This window comes from Gopherus evgoodei, chromosome 5 (genome assembly GCF_007399415.2).
Source record: "Gopherus evgoodei ecotype Sinaloan lineage chromosome 5, rGopEvg1_v1.p, whole genome shotgun sequence".
Taxonomy (NCBI): Eukaryota; Metazoa; Chordata; order Testudines; family Testudinidae; genus Gopherus; species Gopherus evgoodei.
The window spans coordinates 126872508-126889028 of record NC_044326.1 but is presented as its reverse complement, the minus strand read 5'-3'; the positions used below and the strand labels follow the sequence as shown (position 1 = coordinate 126889028).

Below are 16521 nucleotides of genomic sequence, written 5' to 3'. Positions count from 1 at the left end.
GGGGTCCCAGGCAATTGCCCTCCTTGCTCCCCACCAACGACGGCCCTGGCTTTTATATGCAACAAAACAACTACTGTGGCACAGCTGGGCCATATGTGGTGGGGCCTCAGAAAGAAAAAGGTTAGGAACCCCTGCTTTAGAAAACAGAGATGGCCTTTTCCTAACAGTTAATGACAGTACAGCAATCACTGGCAAAGCAGCACTTAATTCTCAATGTTTTCTTCACAGAACATTTTATTAAAGGAACACCTTCAACTTGAGTCATAGTGTTGGTAGTTACACTTAAAAATTAGACTACCCTAGCTATATCACTCAGGGTTGTGAAAAATGTCATGCACTGAGCACTGTAATTAGGTCATCCTAACCCCCAGGATAGACGCAGCAGTCGCAGCTAGATCGATGGAAGAAAAGTTCCGTCAACCTAGCTACCACTTCTCGGAGAGGTGGATTAACTACATTGTTACAAGAAAAACCCCTTCTGTCGACATATGAAGCTGCAGCACCTTAGCGGCACCGCTGTAGTGTAGCAGACATATCCTCTGTCAAATCTGAATCATCGTCTTAGATTAGTTCATGCCACAAATGGCCTCTCAGAGAGTCATGTGATCAAAAACGGTTTATACTAGACTGAACATGGTTTTGTGTATAATTAAGGGATCAGTAGAACACATTCAATGTAACCAGTTAAAGATTCATTTAAAGTTTGTTTTACACTAGTTTGGAATGAATGCCCCTTGTATCCTGTTCTGCAAATGGCTGCGTTTTAGATAGTTAACATTGGCCAACTATCTTTAAGAAGACTTCTCAGACAAATGTAAAGCCCACTGCTCTATTAAAGAAGAGCCTATTCCAAATGAGCAATAATACTCAAGACAAATCTTGGATACTCTCCAACTTGCTAAGCAATGGCTTTCTAATATAGTATCTGTACAATATGTCCATTTAGACAGTACATATACACAGGATTAAATGGTGTATTTTTCTTGTAACTGTTTTGTAAATAAAATAGTAACATATGTACTAGTAACCTGTTGCAAGTTTTATAACAAACCTCATCTACTACGACTAGACCCAGGTCACCAACTCTTTCTGTTTCAATCAAGGAGTTCACTAGGCTGTGTCCTTTCTCTATAGTAGCAATGTACAGTGATTTCTTCTTTCTCCTTTTGATTGGAGGAAATCTTCCCTTACTTCCCGCATATTCTTCAACCAAGAAGCCTAGCTCTATTCCAAAACTTGACAAGGCCCAAATCTACAATATAATAAAATACAAAAAACAAATTAGATGAAGAGTAAATTAATTATCACACTTAATGACTCTGATCCTGCAATTCACTATATGCTGATATATTTTCTGGCCTCAATCCTGAAATTAAGACATTATTTCATATATACATTATGCAACAATACAGCTGACAAGAAGAATTATTACTTGAACAAATAACTACTGTGAAAAGTGAAATGAAAGTTTATTAACGACAAAAATATCTTACTATGTAAAATACTAAAATATTAATACTTTCAGGTGTTGAGATTTTTCAAACCAGTGAAAAATACTTTATCTGTCCTTCATAAATCACTTATTAGTTACACTGGACAGCTATATTTTTTTTTTTGCAAGAGTATTTAAATGTCAACATGGATTTTAGAGTAGTCTTGGATTAGAAGGAACTGAAAGCAAGACAATAACATTCCAAAAGCTCAGTGTGCAAATCCAATTTTTCACAACTCAATTAAAGTGGATATCCTTAACTATAGACAATGTACATTTCATCACAAAGAGTCCTTTGAGAGCCTCTTAACTGAACTAGAAAATAGAAACATACTTTTCATTTCCAGGCTGATATTTATTCAAGATACACAAGAATATATTCACTAGAAATCCCCTATGGATTAACAGAGGATTTAAAATATTTACAGTTAATTTTCCAACACTGGTAAAAAAAAAGTACATGTATAAAAAGGAATATTCATTTCAAAATAAAACAAAAAACCAAAACACTGTTTTCACACCTTTTCTTGGACAATAGCCACATATGGCAGAACCATTAAAACATCTTTCTGCCTGCAGAGTAATTCTTGAAGAATTAAAATTTCAGCTACAAGTGTTTTTCCACCACTGGTTGGCAATGAGTATATTAAGTTCTTTCTTTGTTGCAGAGATTCTAATGTTAAGCAAGTGTGCTGCCACTCTGTAAAATTAAAAGAAAAATTATTTTGCCACCTCTCCTCTCACTTGCATGCTGATTCAGGATCAAAATGCAAGTTTTCTGTAAAACTAAAGGGTATGGGTATTGTCTCAGACGGCTTTCACTGATAAAGTACTGAACATTTCTGATGATCCAGCCTTCCAACCCTCCTCCTTGTAAATATTCACAGAACAAAATATTTTAATATACCACAAACAGGTGGCTCCATCCTGCATATAGGTATTAAAGCATCTATAGCCACTGCCTGCCATTCAGATTGCCCAAGATTAAACAGCTTTCAGAAAAGAGAAATTAAAAACAGCTTCACGGATTGAACACCAGATATAGCTGGGCAAAATATTTTCAGTGAATAGTTTTATTTGCCAAAATATACAGTTTTGGTTGACCTGAAACTATTTGAGAATTAGTGTCCAGTTTGATAAATACAATTATTTGGTTCAGTGAAAAGTAATGTTCTGGTGATATCTAAAAGAACCATTTCATTTTGACATTACCAAAAAATTACCAGATTAAGTCACCCCAAGAACCTTAATTCCACCCACGTATCATCAACTGCACACTACTAAAACCCAGCAGGTAACCTTGCACCTGAATTATGTATACAGAAACTCCTCACTTAAAGTCTTCCCAGTTAAAGTTGTTTCAGTTTTAAATTGCTGATCAATTAGGGAAATGCTCCCTTCTAACACCATTTGGCAGCCACCTGTTTTGTCCACTGCTTGCAGGAAGAGCAGCCCCTTGGAGCTAGCTGGTGGGTGGTTGGAACCAGGATGGACAAGCAGCCCCCCTATCAACTCCCCATTCCCCTATGTTCCCTGTGCAGCAGCTGTCCCTCTCCCCACTGCCATGTTCTGCTCCTGTCCTCTCCCTTGGAGCTGCTCCCAGAGACTCCTGCTTGCTGTATGGGGGGAGGGGGTAAGAGGAGGGCTAATGTCAGGATGTCTCCCCTTCCCCCCTGAACCCCGCTTACCTCATCTTCCATAGAGTCAGGGGGACACACAACGGAGGGGGCTTCTAGGCAGTAGCTTCGAGGTCTCAGCAAGCTGATTTAACTAACAAGGCAGTGTACTTAACCCTGAGGTCAGCTACTTAAAGGGGAAATGCCTTTGGATAAGAACTTCTTAGCTGCTATACTTTCTGTTGATCAGGTAATTCAACCTTACCATAAAACATAAACAGGGGAACATATAACTTTAAGTAGCTACAACAATGTAACTCCAACCTATTTACAAACCAATGAAAAATACAAATGAAATGAAATACAATGAAAAAAATAAAACTTTCAGAATTTCTTAGCAAAAGTGGTAAATAGCAATCATCTCTTCCCTGCACTCTGCCTCAGCTACAGTTTTTTTGAGAACTTAAAAGCATAAGGTCATCTTAAGAGAGTTACGTTACACAAAGAATGCTTAGGGTGGATGGGAGATGGAGTTACAGTTTCCATATTTTAATGTTTAAAAAAAAAATTAAGAGTAACCTTAAGTTTCCTTGCTTTCCACTTTTTGAGCAACAGCATTCTTTGAAAGGTTTTTCCTTAGAATTTATGGGTACTTAATTTTAGCTAATTCCACCTCAACAAACTTACTGTCCATGAATATATGATGAAAAGGTTGTACTGATCTGCTGGAACTATTATACTCACTGTAACAGAAGAGCAAACAACTGTGATTTTTTAAACAAAAATTGTAATGGCTATTACCATAAAGTTTTTCAATCCCTCGGAACTGTACCAAGAGATCTTTAACTTTACTGGGTAACCCATAAAAAGGGCCGATGTCAACAGAAGAAGTTTCAATGGTTTTCTTGGCAGCACAAATTTCTTCAGACAGAACAGCTTCTTTGAGCTGTTTAGTTCTAGAAACCTGTGGAGTCTGAGCCTTGGCATTTCCAGTCATAGTATTTTTTAGGTGATCTTTGAGACTCTCTCTTTTATTCAAGTTGGACATGGTACTTAGGGACAATTCATTATTTATTTTGGCGTGCTCTGCATTATGGTGACAAGACGACTGATTCAACATTTTATCAAGGCAAGAATTCATGTCATTAGCATTCTCTTTTGTACCTGATGATTTTCTAGAATCAACTGAAGTCTTATTCATTTCCTCAAAATATAGAAGCTGTGACGATGGCAAGTCATTTAAAAAACAGTCTCCAGGTTCTAGAGTCCTGTTCTCTTGTTGACTTGTGATCCTCAAATGATTCTCTTCTTCAGTTCTGAAACCAGTTATGTTTCCTGCAGCACAAAAAATTAGTTCCTTGCTTTTGGCATTTTGCAATTGAAAATACCCAAATGAAGGCTCTACAGTAGCTTCGTCTTCCATGTTTTTAGTACATGAAGTCAAGTCAATAGATTGAATACATTCCTGCTCCATATTATCAACTTGAGCTAACAAAGAATCATTTCCAGAAAAGCTGTCATAGTCACCAAACATGTCCTCTTCACTGTCATTATTATACTGAGAAGAGAAAAAAAAAGTATATTTATGAACATTCAAAAGCAAATGGGAGGCTGACTCAAATGCTGACAGGCTTATATCTGAAACATCTGACTCAAAACCAAAATTAAATCAGATTTCAATTTCATGAGTAATTTAAGTGTGCATTTCATTCTATTTGTGAAAGGTAATGGGTGGGATTTTCAAAAGCACTGAAGTGACTTGTGGTCCTAAATCACTGAGGCTTGGTCTATACTCAGATTTCATACTGGTACAACTATTTCAGTGCTAGTTATACTGGTATGACACAGTGTCAACAAGCTGCATGAAGGGGCCTTATATTGGCATAGCTTATTTCCCCGCCCCCCCACTCCCCATTCAGAAATAAACTATACTGATATCAGCCGCCTGTTCACCAGTGCAACCGTTCATACTCAAGGGGTGCTTTATCTGTACTAATATAGTTGAAGTGGGCCAACTCTTGTGTTTAGACAAGCCCTCAGTCACATTTGGTGGCATTTTTTCCAAAGGAACATAAAATGAAAAGATCTTTAAGTGTTTTACAGAGACAGATGCTTTACAGATAGGTGCAATGAGGTACAGAGTGAAGGGTAAGTACCAAAGCTGGGAGGGGAAGTGAGTAAGGGTCAGACCAGAGGGAAGCATAAACCTGCATATCCTGGCAAAGAGTCTAGATTAGCACGTACAAAAATGCATGTTACCTCGATTAAATCAGCCAATTAACTTGAGTTAACACACTAATGCCCTCACTAATGCCCTCTACTAGGGAGTCATCATATGTTTGGGGATAGGGCAAGTGCACATAAACCTGGACTACAAAGGTAAAGGGTTTGGAAAAGTGCTGCACCATAATAAGACTCAAATGAAATGTATGCCCCTAAATAAACAACAAAACAAAACAGTAAGATTACCAAAAAAAAAATAAATAAATAAAAAAGCCACCATAGCTAAACAACAGAGTGGAAGAGGTAGTTAGAGGCAAAAGGCATCCTTTAAAAACTGGAAGTCAAAAGCTCTGGTAAGTCAAGTGTAAATGTATAATAAGGCAAACCAAGAAAGAATTTGAAGAACAAGCAGCTACGGACACAAACTAACAGCAATTTTTTTTTCAGTACATCAGAAGCAGGAAGACTGCCAAACATTCAGTGGGTCCACTGGAAGATCAAGGTGCTAAAGGAGAACTCAAGAAAGATATGGCATTGTGGAGAAGCTAAATGAATTCTTTGCATGAGTCTTCACTGCAGAGGATGTGAGGGAGATTTTCACACCTGAGCCATTCTTTTTAGGTGATGGATCTAAAGAACTGTCCCAGACTGAGATATCAATACAAGAGGCTTTGGAACAAATTGATAAATTAAGTCACCAGGACTAGATAGTATTCACTCAAAAGTTCTGACAGAACACAAATATGAAATCGCCAATCTACTAACCATGGCATGTAAATCAGCATCTGTAGCAGATGACTGGAAGGTAGTCAATGTAGTGCCAATTTTTAAAAAGACTGCAGAAGCAATCCTAGCAATTACAGATCAGTAAGTTTCACTTCAGTATCAGGAAAATTGGTTGAAGCCAGAGTAAAGAACAGAATTATCAGATACAGAGATAAACACATTATGTTGGGGAAGAGTCAACACAGCTTTTGTAAAGTGAAATCATGCCTCACCAATCTATTAGAATTCTTTGAGGGTGTCAACAAACATGTGGACAAGGGTGATCCAGAGGATATGGTGTACTTGGACTTTCAGAAAGCCTTTGACAAAGTCCCTCACCAAAGGCTCTTAAGCAAAGCAAGCAGACATGGGATAAGAGGGATAGTCCTCTCGCAGAGTGGTTAAAAGACAGGAAACAAAGGGTAGGAATAAATGGTCAGCTTTCACAATGGAGAGAGGTAAATAGTGGGGTCCCCCAATAATCTGTACTGGGAACAAGGCTGTTCAACATATTCATAAATCATCTAGATAAGGAGATGAACAAGAAGGTAGCAAAATTTGAAGATGATATAACATTACTCAAGATAGTTAAATCCAAAGCCGACTGCAAAAAGATCTCATTAAATTGGGTGACTAGATGACAAAAGGGTAGATGAAATTAAATGCTGATAGGTGGAAAGTAACATGCACTGAAAAAAAAATCATATGTACAAAATGATAGGGTCTAAAGTAGTTGTTACCACTTTAAAAAGGGATAGTGGCCTTATTGTGGACCATTCTCTGAAAACAAATTAGATAATAAAACAAAAAATACCATAATACCAGTATATAATCTACGGTATGCCCACACCTTGACTTCTGTTTGCAGTTCCGGTAGCCCCATCTCAAAAAAGATATATTAGAATTTGAAAAGGAGCAGAGACAGGCGACTACAACAATTAACCATATGAAACAGCTTCCATAGGAGAAATAAAAAAGACTGGGGCTTGTCAGCTTAGAAAATAAGCAGTTAAGAGGGGATATGATAGAGGTCTATAAAGTCATTAATAATGTGAATGAAACCAATAGTGAAGTGTTATTAATCCCTTCACTTAACACAAGAACCAGGATCACCCAATGAAATTAATAATGATTTAAAACAAACATAAGAAAGTACTTCTTCACACAATGCACAGTCAACCTGAGGAATTTGTTGCTGGGGGTTGTTGTGAAGGCCAGAAGTATCACGGAGGATAGCTCTATTGCTGGCTATGAGCCAAGATGGTCAGGGACACAATCTGATGCTCTGGGTGTCCCTAAACCTCTGACTGTCGAAAGATGGGGCTGGATGAGAGCAGACCTTTTGATAGCTGCCCTGTTCACTCCCTTTGAAATATCTAGTGTTGGCCAAAGGGTAGGACATTGGGATAGAGGGACCATCGCTCTGACCCCCCCAGCTGCCCCACACTGTGGCCTGGGACCCAGCTCCCCACCCCACAATGCTGCGTGGGGGGAACGACCAGGGCCGGTGCAAGGATATTTTGTGCCCTAGGCGAAACTTCCACCTTGCGCCCTCTGCCCCCACCCATCCCCCCAGAGCATTGCTTATTATAAACTTTCAAAAATGAATACTGCATAATGTGGTATTGTTCATTAGAATGAATACATATTCGGCTTGAAAATGTATTAATTTCATTATTTAGCCTACATATTTAATGAAAATAATTGAATAACCTGACAGGGTGTGGGGCTGGCTGGCTCTGGGCAAGGCAGGGGATGCAAAGCTGGTTGGAGATGGGGTGTGGGGTTGGCTGGAGACAGGGGGTGCAGGACTGGCTGCGTGCAGGGCAGGGAGTGTGGGGCTGGCTGCAGGCAGGGCAGGGGCTGCAGCAGGGGCTGGATAGAGACAGGTGGTGTGGGGCTGGCTATGGACAGGGCAAGGAGTGCAGCAGGGGCTGGCTGCATGCAGGGCAGGGAGTGAGGGGCTGTCTGTGGGCAGGGCAGGGGGTGTGAGGTAGCTGGAGACAGGAAGTGTGGGGCTGGCTGTAGGCAGGGGGTGCAGCAGGGGTGGCTGCGGGTAGGGAAGGGGGTGACGGGCTGGCTGGAGGCAGGGGAAGGGGTGTGGGGCTGACTGGAGGCAGGGCAGGGGATGAGGGGTTGGCTGCAGTCAGGACAGGGGGTTCAGCTGCCATGGATGGAGCTGGAGCACAAAGAGCAGCTGCAGAAGGAAGAGCTGTTGGACAGAAGCTTCTGTGAGGAACCGGCTCTGTCCTATGGAGAGGTACCATGCAGCCCCTTGCCTTCTCAGCCTCCTGGGCACTGGCTCTCTGTGGCTCACTCCCTAGGGGCTCAGCCCTGCTCCTCTTGCCCCTAGTCCCTCATTAGGGGTGGGTGCCTGTAAAGCATGCAGCATATCTTTGTACTGTGTTAATGACTCCTGAACTGGTGGGGGCTATGCCTAATTGCTGCCACTATCTTTCTTTGCTGGGCAATTAGATGACAATTAACTTGGAATAGCCCAGAGGGGTCAGAGTAGAGAAGGAGGGAGGAGAGACCTTTAGGTTTCAGTTCTGTGCAAAGCCGGTTAACTTTTCTTTTCAGTTGCCTATAAACAAACCTAGTAGAGAAAAGAGTTTCTTCCCCACATCCCCTCCCCCAAAAAATCGGTTATGATTTTAATGGATCCAGAAGCAAAATAATTCTGTAATCAAAAAGACAAGTTTCCTGCTTTCCCTTCCACAAAGATCTATTTCTATCCCAGGTAACTTATTATTTATTAGCTGTAGTAACTATGTTCTCATGTTTGAATGATACACTGTAGTGGTGTCGGAGTTCTTTGGAAATCCCTCAGCTCTTTTGCAGTGTTGGGAGTGAATGCTAGACCCTCGGTTAATTACTTTTACCTTACTTCACATGCCCATCTTTTGGTCATTAATTTTTGAAGTTAAATTAGATTGTCAAAACCCAGCTTTAAAATGATGTTCATGCCGACAATTGCAATTTAATTGTCCAAACGGGGAAATCGATGCCTTGAAATTATGGGATCTAATTTTAAAATTGTATTAAAAAGGTGGCATTATAAAGGGGAAATATTTTAAAAGGTTTTACCAGCATCCCCATTACTGTTACCCAGGATTCTGCTTCAAGCTGTAACACCGGAGGGAGAGGGCAATGGACAGATTAGTGTTCAGTGGTACTTCAAACAAAAAGACATTTACTTTTAAATTATCTCGTTGATGCCTAATTGACGATCTAATTCGCTGAATTTCTAAGGGGGACACTGAACATTCCAAACAGTGATAAGTGGTGCCTGTGGTCGGTCCACTGGAGCTGCGCAAGCAGCCGACCTTCCGCAGGCAGGACAGCTGCAGCTCAGACTCCCTCTCTGTCCCAGCAGCAGCGGCTGCTCAACCATTTAAAGAAAGATTTGAGGGCGCTTTTTGGCACCCTCAAATCTCGGCGCCCTAGGCAACCGCCTAGTCTGCCTAAATGGTTGCACTGGCCCTGGGAACGACTGGCTTGAGACAGCAGCAGTGCCCCTCCCCTGAGCAGGCCGCCCGGCCTAGCCGTCCCCAACCGCTTAGCCTCATTCACTCCCATTAGGGGGAGATGGGGAGTTAGGGCCGGGGAGGGAAACCAGGCGTCCTGCCCGTTCCCCCTTACCTCGGGGGTGGAGGGGGCGGGCTGCGGCTCCTCCCCGGCCCCAGAGCTCGGTCTCTTCCGGGCTGGAGGGTAGCAGGCGCCGCGGGACTGGGCTCGGTCCCGGCTCCTCTTGCGGGCAGAGGCGGCCCGGCTCCTCCTGCGCACCGCTGGGCCATCCCCCTCCATCCCCCGCCCCTCGGGCGCCGGGCCGGGGCGGTCAGGGCCGGGGCGGGGACGCCAGGCCTCTGGAGCGTGGAAACGCCTCCAGCGGCGCGGGGCGCAACGGCGCCGCCATCGCTAGGCGGCGTGGCGGGAGCTTCCCAACTGTCAGCCCGTCCCAAATGTCATTTCCGTCCTTCAACCAACCATTAACAAGAAAAGACAGAGGCGCGAAGTCGTCACGCGGCGTTCGTGTTCCCATTGGCTGCCTCGTGGCTAGCTGCACTCTGATTGGGTAGCATTTTTACTTGTTGGGCAAGGACGTCAAGCCCCATTGGTCGCGGCACAGTGTAGCGACAGTCGGACGGGTGCTGTGAAGGGCCAAGCGGGAGGAAGATGGCGGCCACGCTAGTGGTTTCATCCAGGGTCTCGGGGAGGCTCCAGCAGATCCTGGCAGCTGGTAAAAGCGCCAGCGCTTCCTGCGCGGGTGAGAGGCCTCGGGGGCGGGAGGGACTGTACGTGTAGCACCTGGCCCGGGTCCGCGCTTTCTCTGCGGCTTGGGAGCCGCGGCTCCGGGAGCCGGGCTGCAGCCTCGGCAGCGCCCGCCCTCAGCGTGATGGGGCCGCAGAGCACCGACCCCTCTGGGACGGTACCGCCACGGACGGGGGGCTCTGGGGTGTCTCCCCTCTGAAGCCTCGGGGATTGTCCCCCGCAGGAGGCAGGCGAGGATGGCCACGCCGGGCTTTCGTCACCCCTGCTCTGGTCGATATAGGGCGGCAGGGTTCGCCTGCCCACGGATGGAGCCAGAGGTTGGTGTTTGCAGGATCCCTGCTGCCAGTAGGTCTCCTGCCTACTTCAGAAATGTTAGGTTAATGCACCTGTAAGAGTATTTTAAAATAGGGAAACAAAGAGCAGGTGAAGACGTTGAGCGTTCAGAGAAGGGTCTTCCCGACCCTGTGCATAATCCCTTAATGGAAAAACTTCTTATACAATCAATCCACTTTTCTTCTTGGAAGATGCACAACTTTTAGTTTAGGCAGGAAATTGTGGCCTTTTTTTGTTGTTGTTGTTGTTTAGAGACAGTATTTTTAAAGTGATTTAACAGTCGCTTTTATTTTGTTGTGGCAACAGTGTTGTGGAGAAGGGGATATAGTTCACAGCAGGAACAGGTGTCCCACAAAGTGGATCTGGTAAGAGGCATTAATTTGACACATTTTATAGTTAACTAAGCTTACAGTGTTGTGAAAAACAGCTCTTAAAAGTATGAGTTTACTCCTGGGGCAATTCTGTGCCAAAAATACTGCATATTTTATTTTTCAACATAATGTAATCATGCCAGTTTCAATTTTAGTAATTGATTTCAAAACACCTGTCAAAAAGTATGTCTGTAACAATACAGACAAAAACAAAGATTCAAGAAATGTTTTTTGACAAATAGATTCCTTAGTAGGCATATTAATATATAAATTTGAGTAATAATTCATTTAAACTACAATACAGAAACTTATTTCCTGCACCCCTCAGAAGGAGTGGAAAGGCTTGGGGGAGTCAGGGGTAATGGAGGAGCTGAGGGAGAAGGAAGTAATTGCTGGGAAGAAGTCTGGAGGTGAACCTGGAGGGCTGTTGGGTGTGGGTTTGAGAAGAATGGAACTGTCTTTTTTTGGGGTGAGACAATTGTTAGGGACTCTCCCCCATGCAGACCCCACATCAGCCCCTGTCCCCATGTGTCCCTACATCCCCCCCTCAGCCACCCCTCCCCCTACCCTTGCCTTAATATAGTCACATTCAGCCCTCCATTATGTAAATCCTAGAGGAGCATCCTTCGAGCAAGGAAGGGAACCAGGAAACCTACTGCTTCCACCTATTGAATTCCAGCAGTTGTCGTGCTGGTGCTACATAGAACAAACCAAAAGGCATTTATTTTATAAAGTGGGGAGGAGAGAAGAGTTACTATTTTCTATCATTTAAATATCTGAGAGATGCTCAATACTAAGATGATGGCATCTATACATAGAAGTAGAAAAGTGCCTTACAGACAAGATCAGTATCTCTACATTTAACGAGGGCTGTTAAGCGATTCAAAAAATTAATCACAATTAATCATGCTGTTAATAATAGAATACCATTTATTTAAACATTTTGGATGTTTTCTACATTTTCAAATATATTGATTTCAATTATAACACAGAATACAAAGTGAACAGTGCTCACTTCATATTTTTGATTACAAATATTTGCATTGTAAATAAGAAATAGTATTTTTCAATTAACCTAATACAAGTACTGTAGTGCAGTCTCTTTATTATGAAAGTTGAGCTTACAAATGTACAATTATGTACAAAAAATTACTGCATTCAAAAAGAAAACAATGTAAAACTTTAGAGCCTACAAAGTCCACTCAGTCCTACTTCTTGTTCAGCCAATTGCTAAGACAAACAAGTTTGTTTACATTTATGGGAGATAATGCTGCCCACTTCTTATTTACATTGTCACCTGAAAGTGAGAACAGGCATTCTCATGGCACTGTTGTAGCCGCTTTGTAAGATATTTACATGCCAGAAGTGCAAAAGATTCATGTCCCTTCATGCTTCAACCACCATTCCTGGGGACATGCGTCCTTGCTGATGACAAGTTCTGCTTGATCACAATCCAAAGCAGTGTAGACTGAAGCATGTTCATTTTCATCATCTGAGTTAGATGCCACTAGCAGAAGGTTGATTTTCTTTTTTGGTGGTTGAGGTTCTGTAGATTCTGCAGCAGAGTGTTGCTTTTTTAAGACATCTGAAAGCATGCTCCACACCTCATCCCTCTCAGATTTTGGAAGGCACTTCAGATTCTTAAACCTTGGGTCGAGTTCTGTAGCTATTTTTAGAAATCTCACATAGGTGCCTTCTTTGTATTTTGTCAGATCTGCAGCGAAAGTGTTCTTAAAATGAACAACATGTGCTGAGTCATCATCCGAGACTGCTATAATATGAAATATATGGCAGAATGCTGGTAAAATAGAGCTGGAGACATACAATTCTCCTCCCCCAAGGAGTTCAGTCACAATTTTAATTAATGCATTGTTTTTTTAACAAGCATCATCAGCGTGGAAGCATGTCCTCTGGAATGGTGGCCAAAGCATGAAGGGGCATATGAATGGTTAGGGCATCTTGCAAGTAAATACCTTGCAATGCCAGCTACAAAAGTCCCATACGAATGCCTGTTCTCACTTTCTGGGGACATTGTAAATAAGAAGTGGGCAGCATTATCTCACATAAATGTAATCAAATTTGTCTTAGTGATTGACTGAAGGAGAAGTAGGACTGAATGGGCTTGTAGACTCTAAAGTTTTACATTGTTTTATTTTGAGTGCAGTTATATAACAAAAAAAATGTACATTTGTAAGTTGCCCTTTCACAATAAAGAGATTGCAATACAGTACTTGTATGAGGTGAGTTGAATTTATCATTTTTAAAGTGCAAATATTTATAATAAAAATATGGAGTACTGTACACTTTGAATTGTGTTGTAATTGAAATCAATATATTAGAAAGTGTAGAAAAACACCCAATATTATTTAATAAATTTAAATTGGTAGTCTAACAATGCGAATAAAACTGCGATGAACCACTATTTTTTTTTAATTGTGATTAATTTTTTTGAGTTAATAGCACAAGTTAACTTTGATTAATCAACAGCCCTACTTTTAACCTATGGCAGCCTGGGAAGCAAAGGTCTGGGTTTGCCATATGAAACCACTTCTAATGACATGCTACTGCTAAGTCTTAAAATCAGCCTTCAATTTTCCAGATGTTTTTATTTGTGTTCCAAGGAAATCAAGAAGTATAATATCATCTCTTTTGTGTGTAGCCACTTTATTTTTTGTCCCATTGTGGAGGGAATAAAAAAATTTAAACTACTTCTTATTTCAGCCAATTGAAATGGAAAACCCCTATAAGGAGCCTCCTAAAAGATGTGTCTTGTGTGGAATAAATGTAGATTACAAGAATGTACAGGTGAGATTCTTTACAATATGAATTTGTGCAGTGATTGTCTTATAAAATTGATGAAACAACTGCCTTTGTGGGGTAGTTGCTATTTAGGCAGGAGGAACCAGGGAAAAATGGGTCTAGAGGGGTTCAATTCTAGAAATGAACAGTATGAAGTTGAGGGAGAGTGTGAGCAATACTCCCTACTAGCTTGTTCTCTTTGTACTAGCTGGAGGAAATGCCGCAACTGCAGAAGCAGAGGTAAATCGACAGTCAATTTCACTTTGTTGCTTTTAATGGCACTGCTGGGGGATGTATTTGGGGCACAGCTATGATTTTTATGGTGATGAGCGTGGCATGCAAACCTAGACAGATGCTGTAGGGCTCTCCACAAGGGGCAGCAGGTTAGGACAGTGATCAATTGAACTATCATTTGCTTTGAGTGACTAGAAGACTGAAATCTTATTAGTTTGCGCCTTCTAGCCTTACTGGAGGAGACACTCCCAACACGGTTGTGTGGGTGAGGCATAACATTCAGAAGAGTGAAGAGCTTAATGCAGTGATGAGCTGCCAAAATCTTAACAACCAGTGCCCTATAAAAAGTTCTGATTTAAGGGGGTGGGAAGCAGAGGAGGGGCTGGGGTGGGGGAAGACATACTTGTGGGGCTGGGGGCAAGTTGCCCCATTGCCCCCTCATGGCCCTGAAGCTTGCAGTGCCCCGCCCCCTCTCCCCCTTACCTTGCTGGCAGCTCAAAGCAGCAGGACGACTCGGGAGTTCAGCTGAGCTGCCCAGCTACTGGCCACGCTGCAGCACTGCGGCAGGATGTGTGTGTGTGGAATCCTCATGGGGCCATGGGCAAATTGCCCCACTTGCGGCCCCCCCCCCCCCTTGCTGGCAGCCCAGAGCTCAGCTGAGCTGCCCAGCTGCTGGCCATGCTGCGGCTCTGTGAGGTGGGGGAAGCGGGGGAGAGCCAGGGGGGAGACATCCTCGTGGGGCTGTCGGCCCCTGCAGGGCCTGGCCCTGGGGCAAACTGCCCCAATTGTGCTCCCCCCCGCCCCAGGTGGCCCAGGAGCTCACAACTCCCCCTTACCTTGGCGGCTGCTCAAAGCAGCAGGATCAAGCTGGAGCTCAGCTGAGCTGCCCAGCTGGCCATGCTGCGGCTCTGTTTGGGGGGAGCAGGGAATCCTGGGAGCTCAGGTGGGGGACAGGACAGTCCCATGGGCCACATCCAGCCTGTGGACCAGAGTTGTTCTCCTACCTGCCTGGCTCTTTAACAGCCAGTTCTCCATCTGCATCTAATTTTAGCAACTGGTTCTAGCGAACTGGTGTGAACCGGCTGCAGTTCACCACTGGCTTAATGTACTAGCTTTTAGAGGAAGTTAGTATGCATTTATTTGGCTGATAATGTATACAAAAATTTTCCTCAAGAAAATAAGTTCAGTTTTGCAAAAAGGGCACAACAACTTGTCAGCTGTCTCCTTGAGATGCTTAGGGCTCTGACTTTCAGAAGTGCTGAGCTGTCACAACTGCAACGAAGATTAATGTGAGTTCTCTGAAAAATCACGCCATAGGATTCTCAGACTGGACCTCCAAAGCTAGCAGATACTTCTGACCTTAATGTGTGCCTCAGTTCCTGATGTGTAAAATGCAGCTGATAATAACCATAGGAGGTATGGGGCTAATTAATTTCTTAATATTTGTAAAAAACTAAGATGACCGCCAAAGAAAAGGGGATCATATTTAGAACATTAATATACACGGTTTTTAAATTCTGGTTTAAGCCAGCAGGTTATTGTTGTGAGAAGTTCTTTAAGGCAAATCATGTCATGCCACAACATAGGGAGCATAGAATAGTGTCAGAATACAACTTTTTTCAAAAAATTAGTGTTTAAAGTTACTGGTTTGCAAGAATATTTATTAAGATTTTTGGTTCTTCAATAGCTGCTTTCCCAGTTTGTTTCTCCATATACTGGTCGCATTTATGGCAGACATATAACAGGTATGTATGCTGTAATCTAATGTTAATTACATAAGTAGTCTTTGTTTCTTATTACAAGTGTTTACCTAAGGCTAATATTAAAATTTAGCATTTTGTATTTAACTGTCTTAGTGGCAACAAATTACTATCCATTTTGAAACCACCAAGTAATGTGACATAATTGGGCATTTTCATGATTAGGAATTCAAACATTTGAATTGTACACTTTCTACATACTAATAGTTTCTGTAATCTGATTTATCTATTTTCTAGTAAGAAAAAAGGTCTTTTAAAAAGGCCCGAGGGAATCCCTAATAACTGACCTCATCACTGAATCTATTGTTTGGATACCTGAAATAAGATGCTAAAAAACTGTCTTTACAGGTTTGTGTGGGAAGAAACAGAAAGAGATTTCAAAAGCCATTAAAAGAGCTCATGTAATTGGTAAGCATAGCTGTAAACTAGTTTTTGTAGACAATTTTTTTTAATTTAAACACTTACCAGTATTAATTTCTTGCAGGATTTATGCCAGTTGTGTACAAGGATCCAACATTTCTTAATGACCCAAAAATTTGTGATATCAGGCATCCAGAGTAAATTATGTAAATTGTGCATAAAACAATAAAGTTATTTATAATGTTTGTGCTCATTACTACCAGAACCTTTACTTCTGTAACAAAATACTAACAATT

General features: G+C 42.3%; 2 protein-coding genes across 8 annotated transcripts in view; one reads left to right on the top strand and one right to left on the bottom strand.

Annotated features, from left to right (window-relative positions):
• Positions 1 to 10011, bottom strand: part of HELQ (helicase, POLQ like) — a 34228-nt gene extending 24217 nt beyond the window's left edge. The window contains exons 1-4 of one of the 6 annotated variants that reach the window (XM_030564990.1): positions 9739 to 10011; positions 3910 to 4666; positions 2014 to 2192; positions 1052 to 1252 (exon numbers count right to left, since the gene is read on the bottom strand). In XM_030564990.1, coding sequence (XP_030420850.1) covers positions 1052 to 1252; positions 2014 to 2192; positions 3910 to 4666; positions 9739 to 9903 — 1302 coding nt within the window. In that variant the 5' untranslated portion in view covers positions 9904 to 10011. Of the gene's footprint in view, positions 1 to 1028; positions 1253 to 2013; positions 2193 to 3909; positions 4667 to 9738 lie in introns of those variants that run through there. The other 5 variants (XM_030564988.1, XM_030564987.1, XM_030564989.1 and 2 more) reach the window with 5 other exon arrangements.
• Positions 10012 to 10105: 94 nt separating this feature from the next.
• On the top strand, positions 10106 to 16470 carry MRPS18C (mitochondrial ribosomal protein S18C). Of its 2 annotated transcripts, none has more exons than XM_030564997.1 (6): positions 10106 to 10336; positions 11008 to 11066; positions 13794 to 13877; positions 15793 to 15850; positions 16214 to 16273; positions 16350 to 16470. In XM_030564997.1, the coding sequence occupies exons 1-6, from the start codon at positions 10273 to 10275 to the stop codon at positions 16424 to 16426; spliced, it is 402 nt and encodes a 133-aa protein (XP_030420857.1). In that variant the 5' UTR covers positions 10106 to 10272; the 3' UTR covers positions 16427 to 16470. The 2 variants fall into 2 exon arrangements, with proteins under 2 accessions (XP_030420857.1, XP_030420856.1); XM_030564996.1 differs by having other exon boundaries at positions 10196 to 10363.
• The last annotated feature ends 51 nt before the right edge of the window (positions 16471 to 16521 follow it).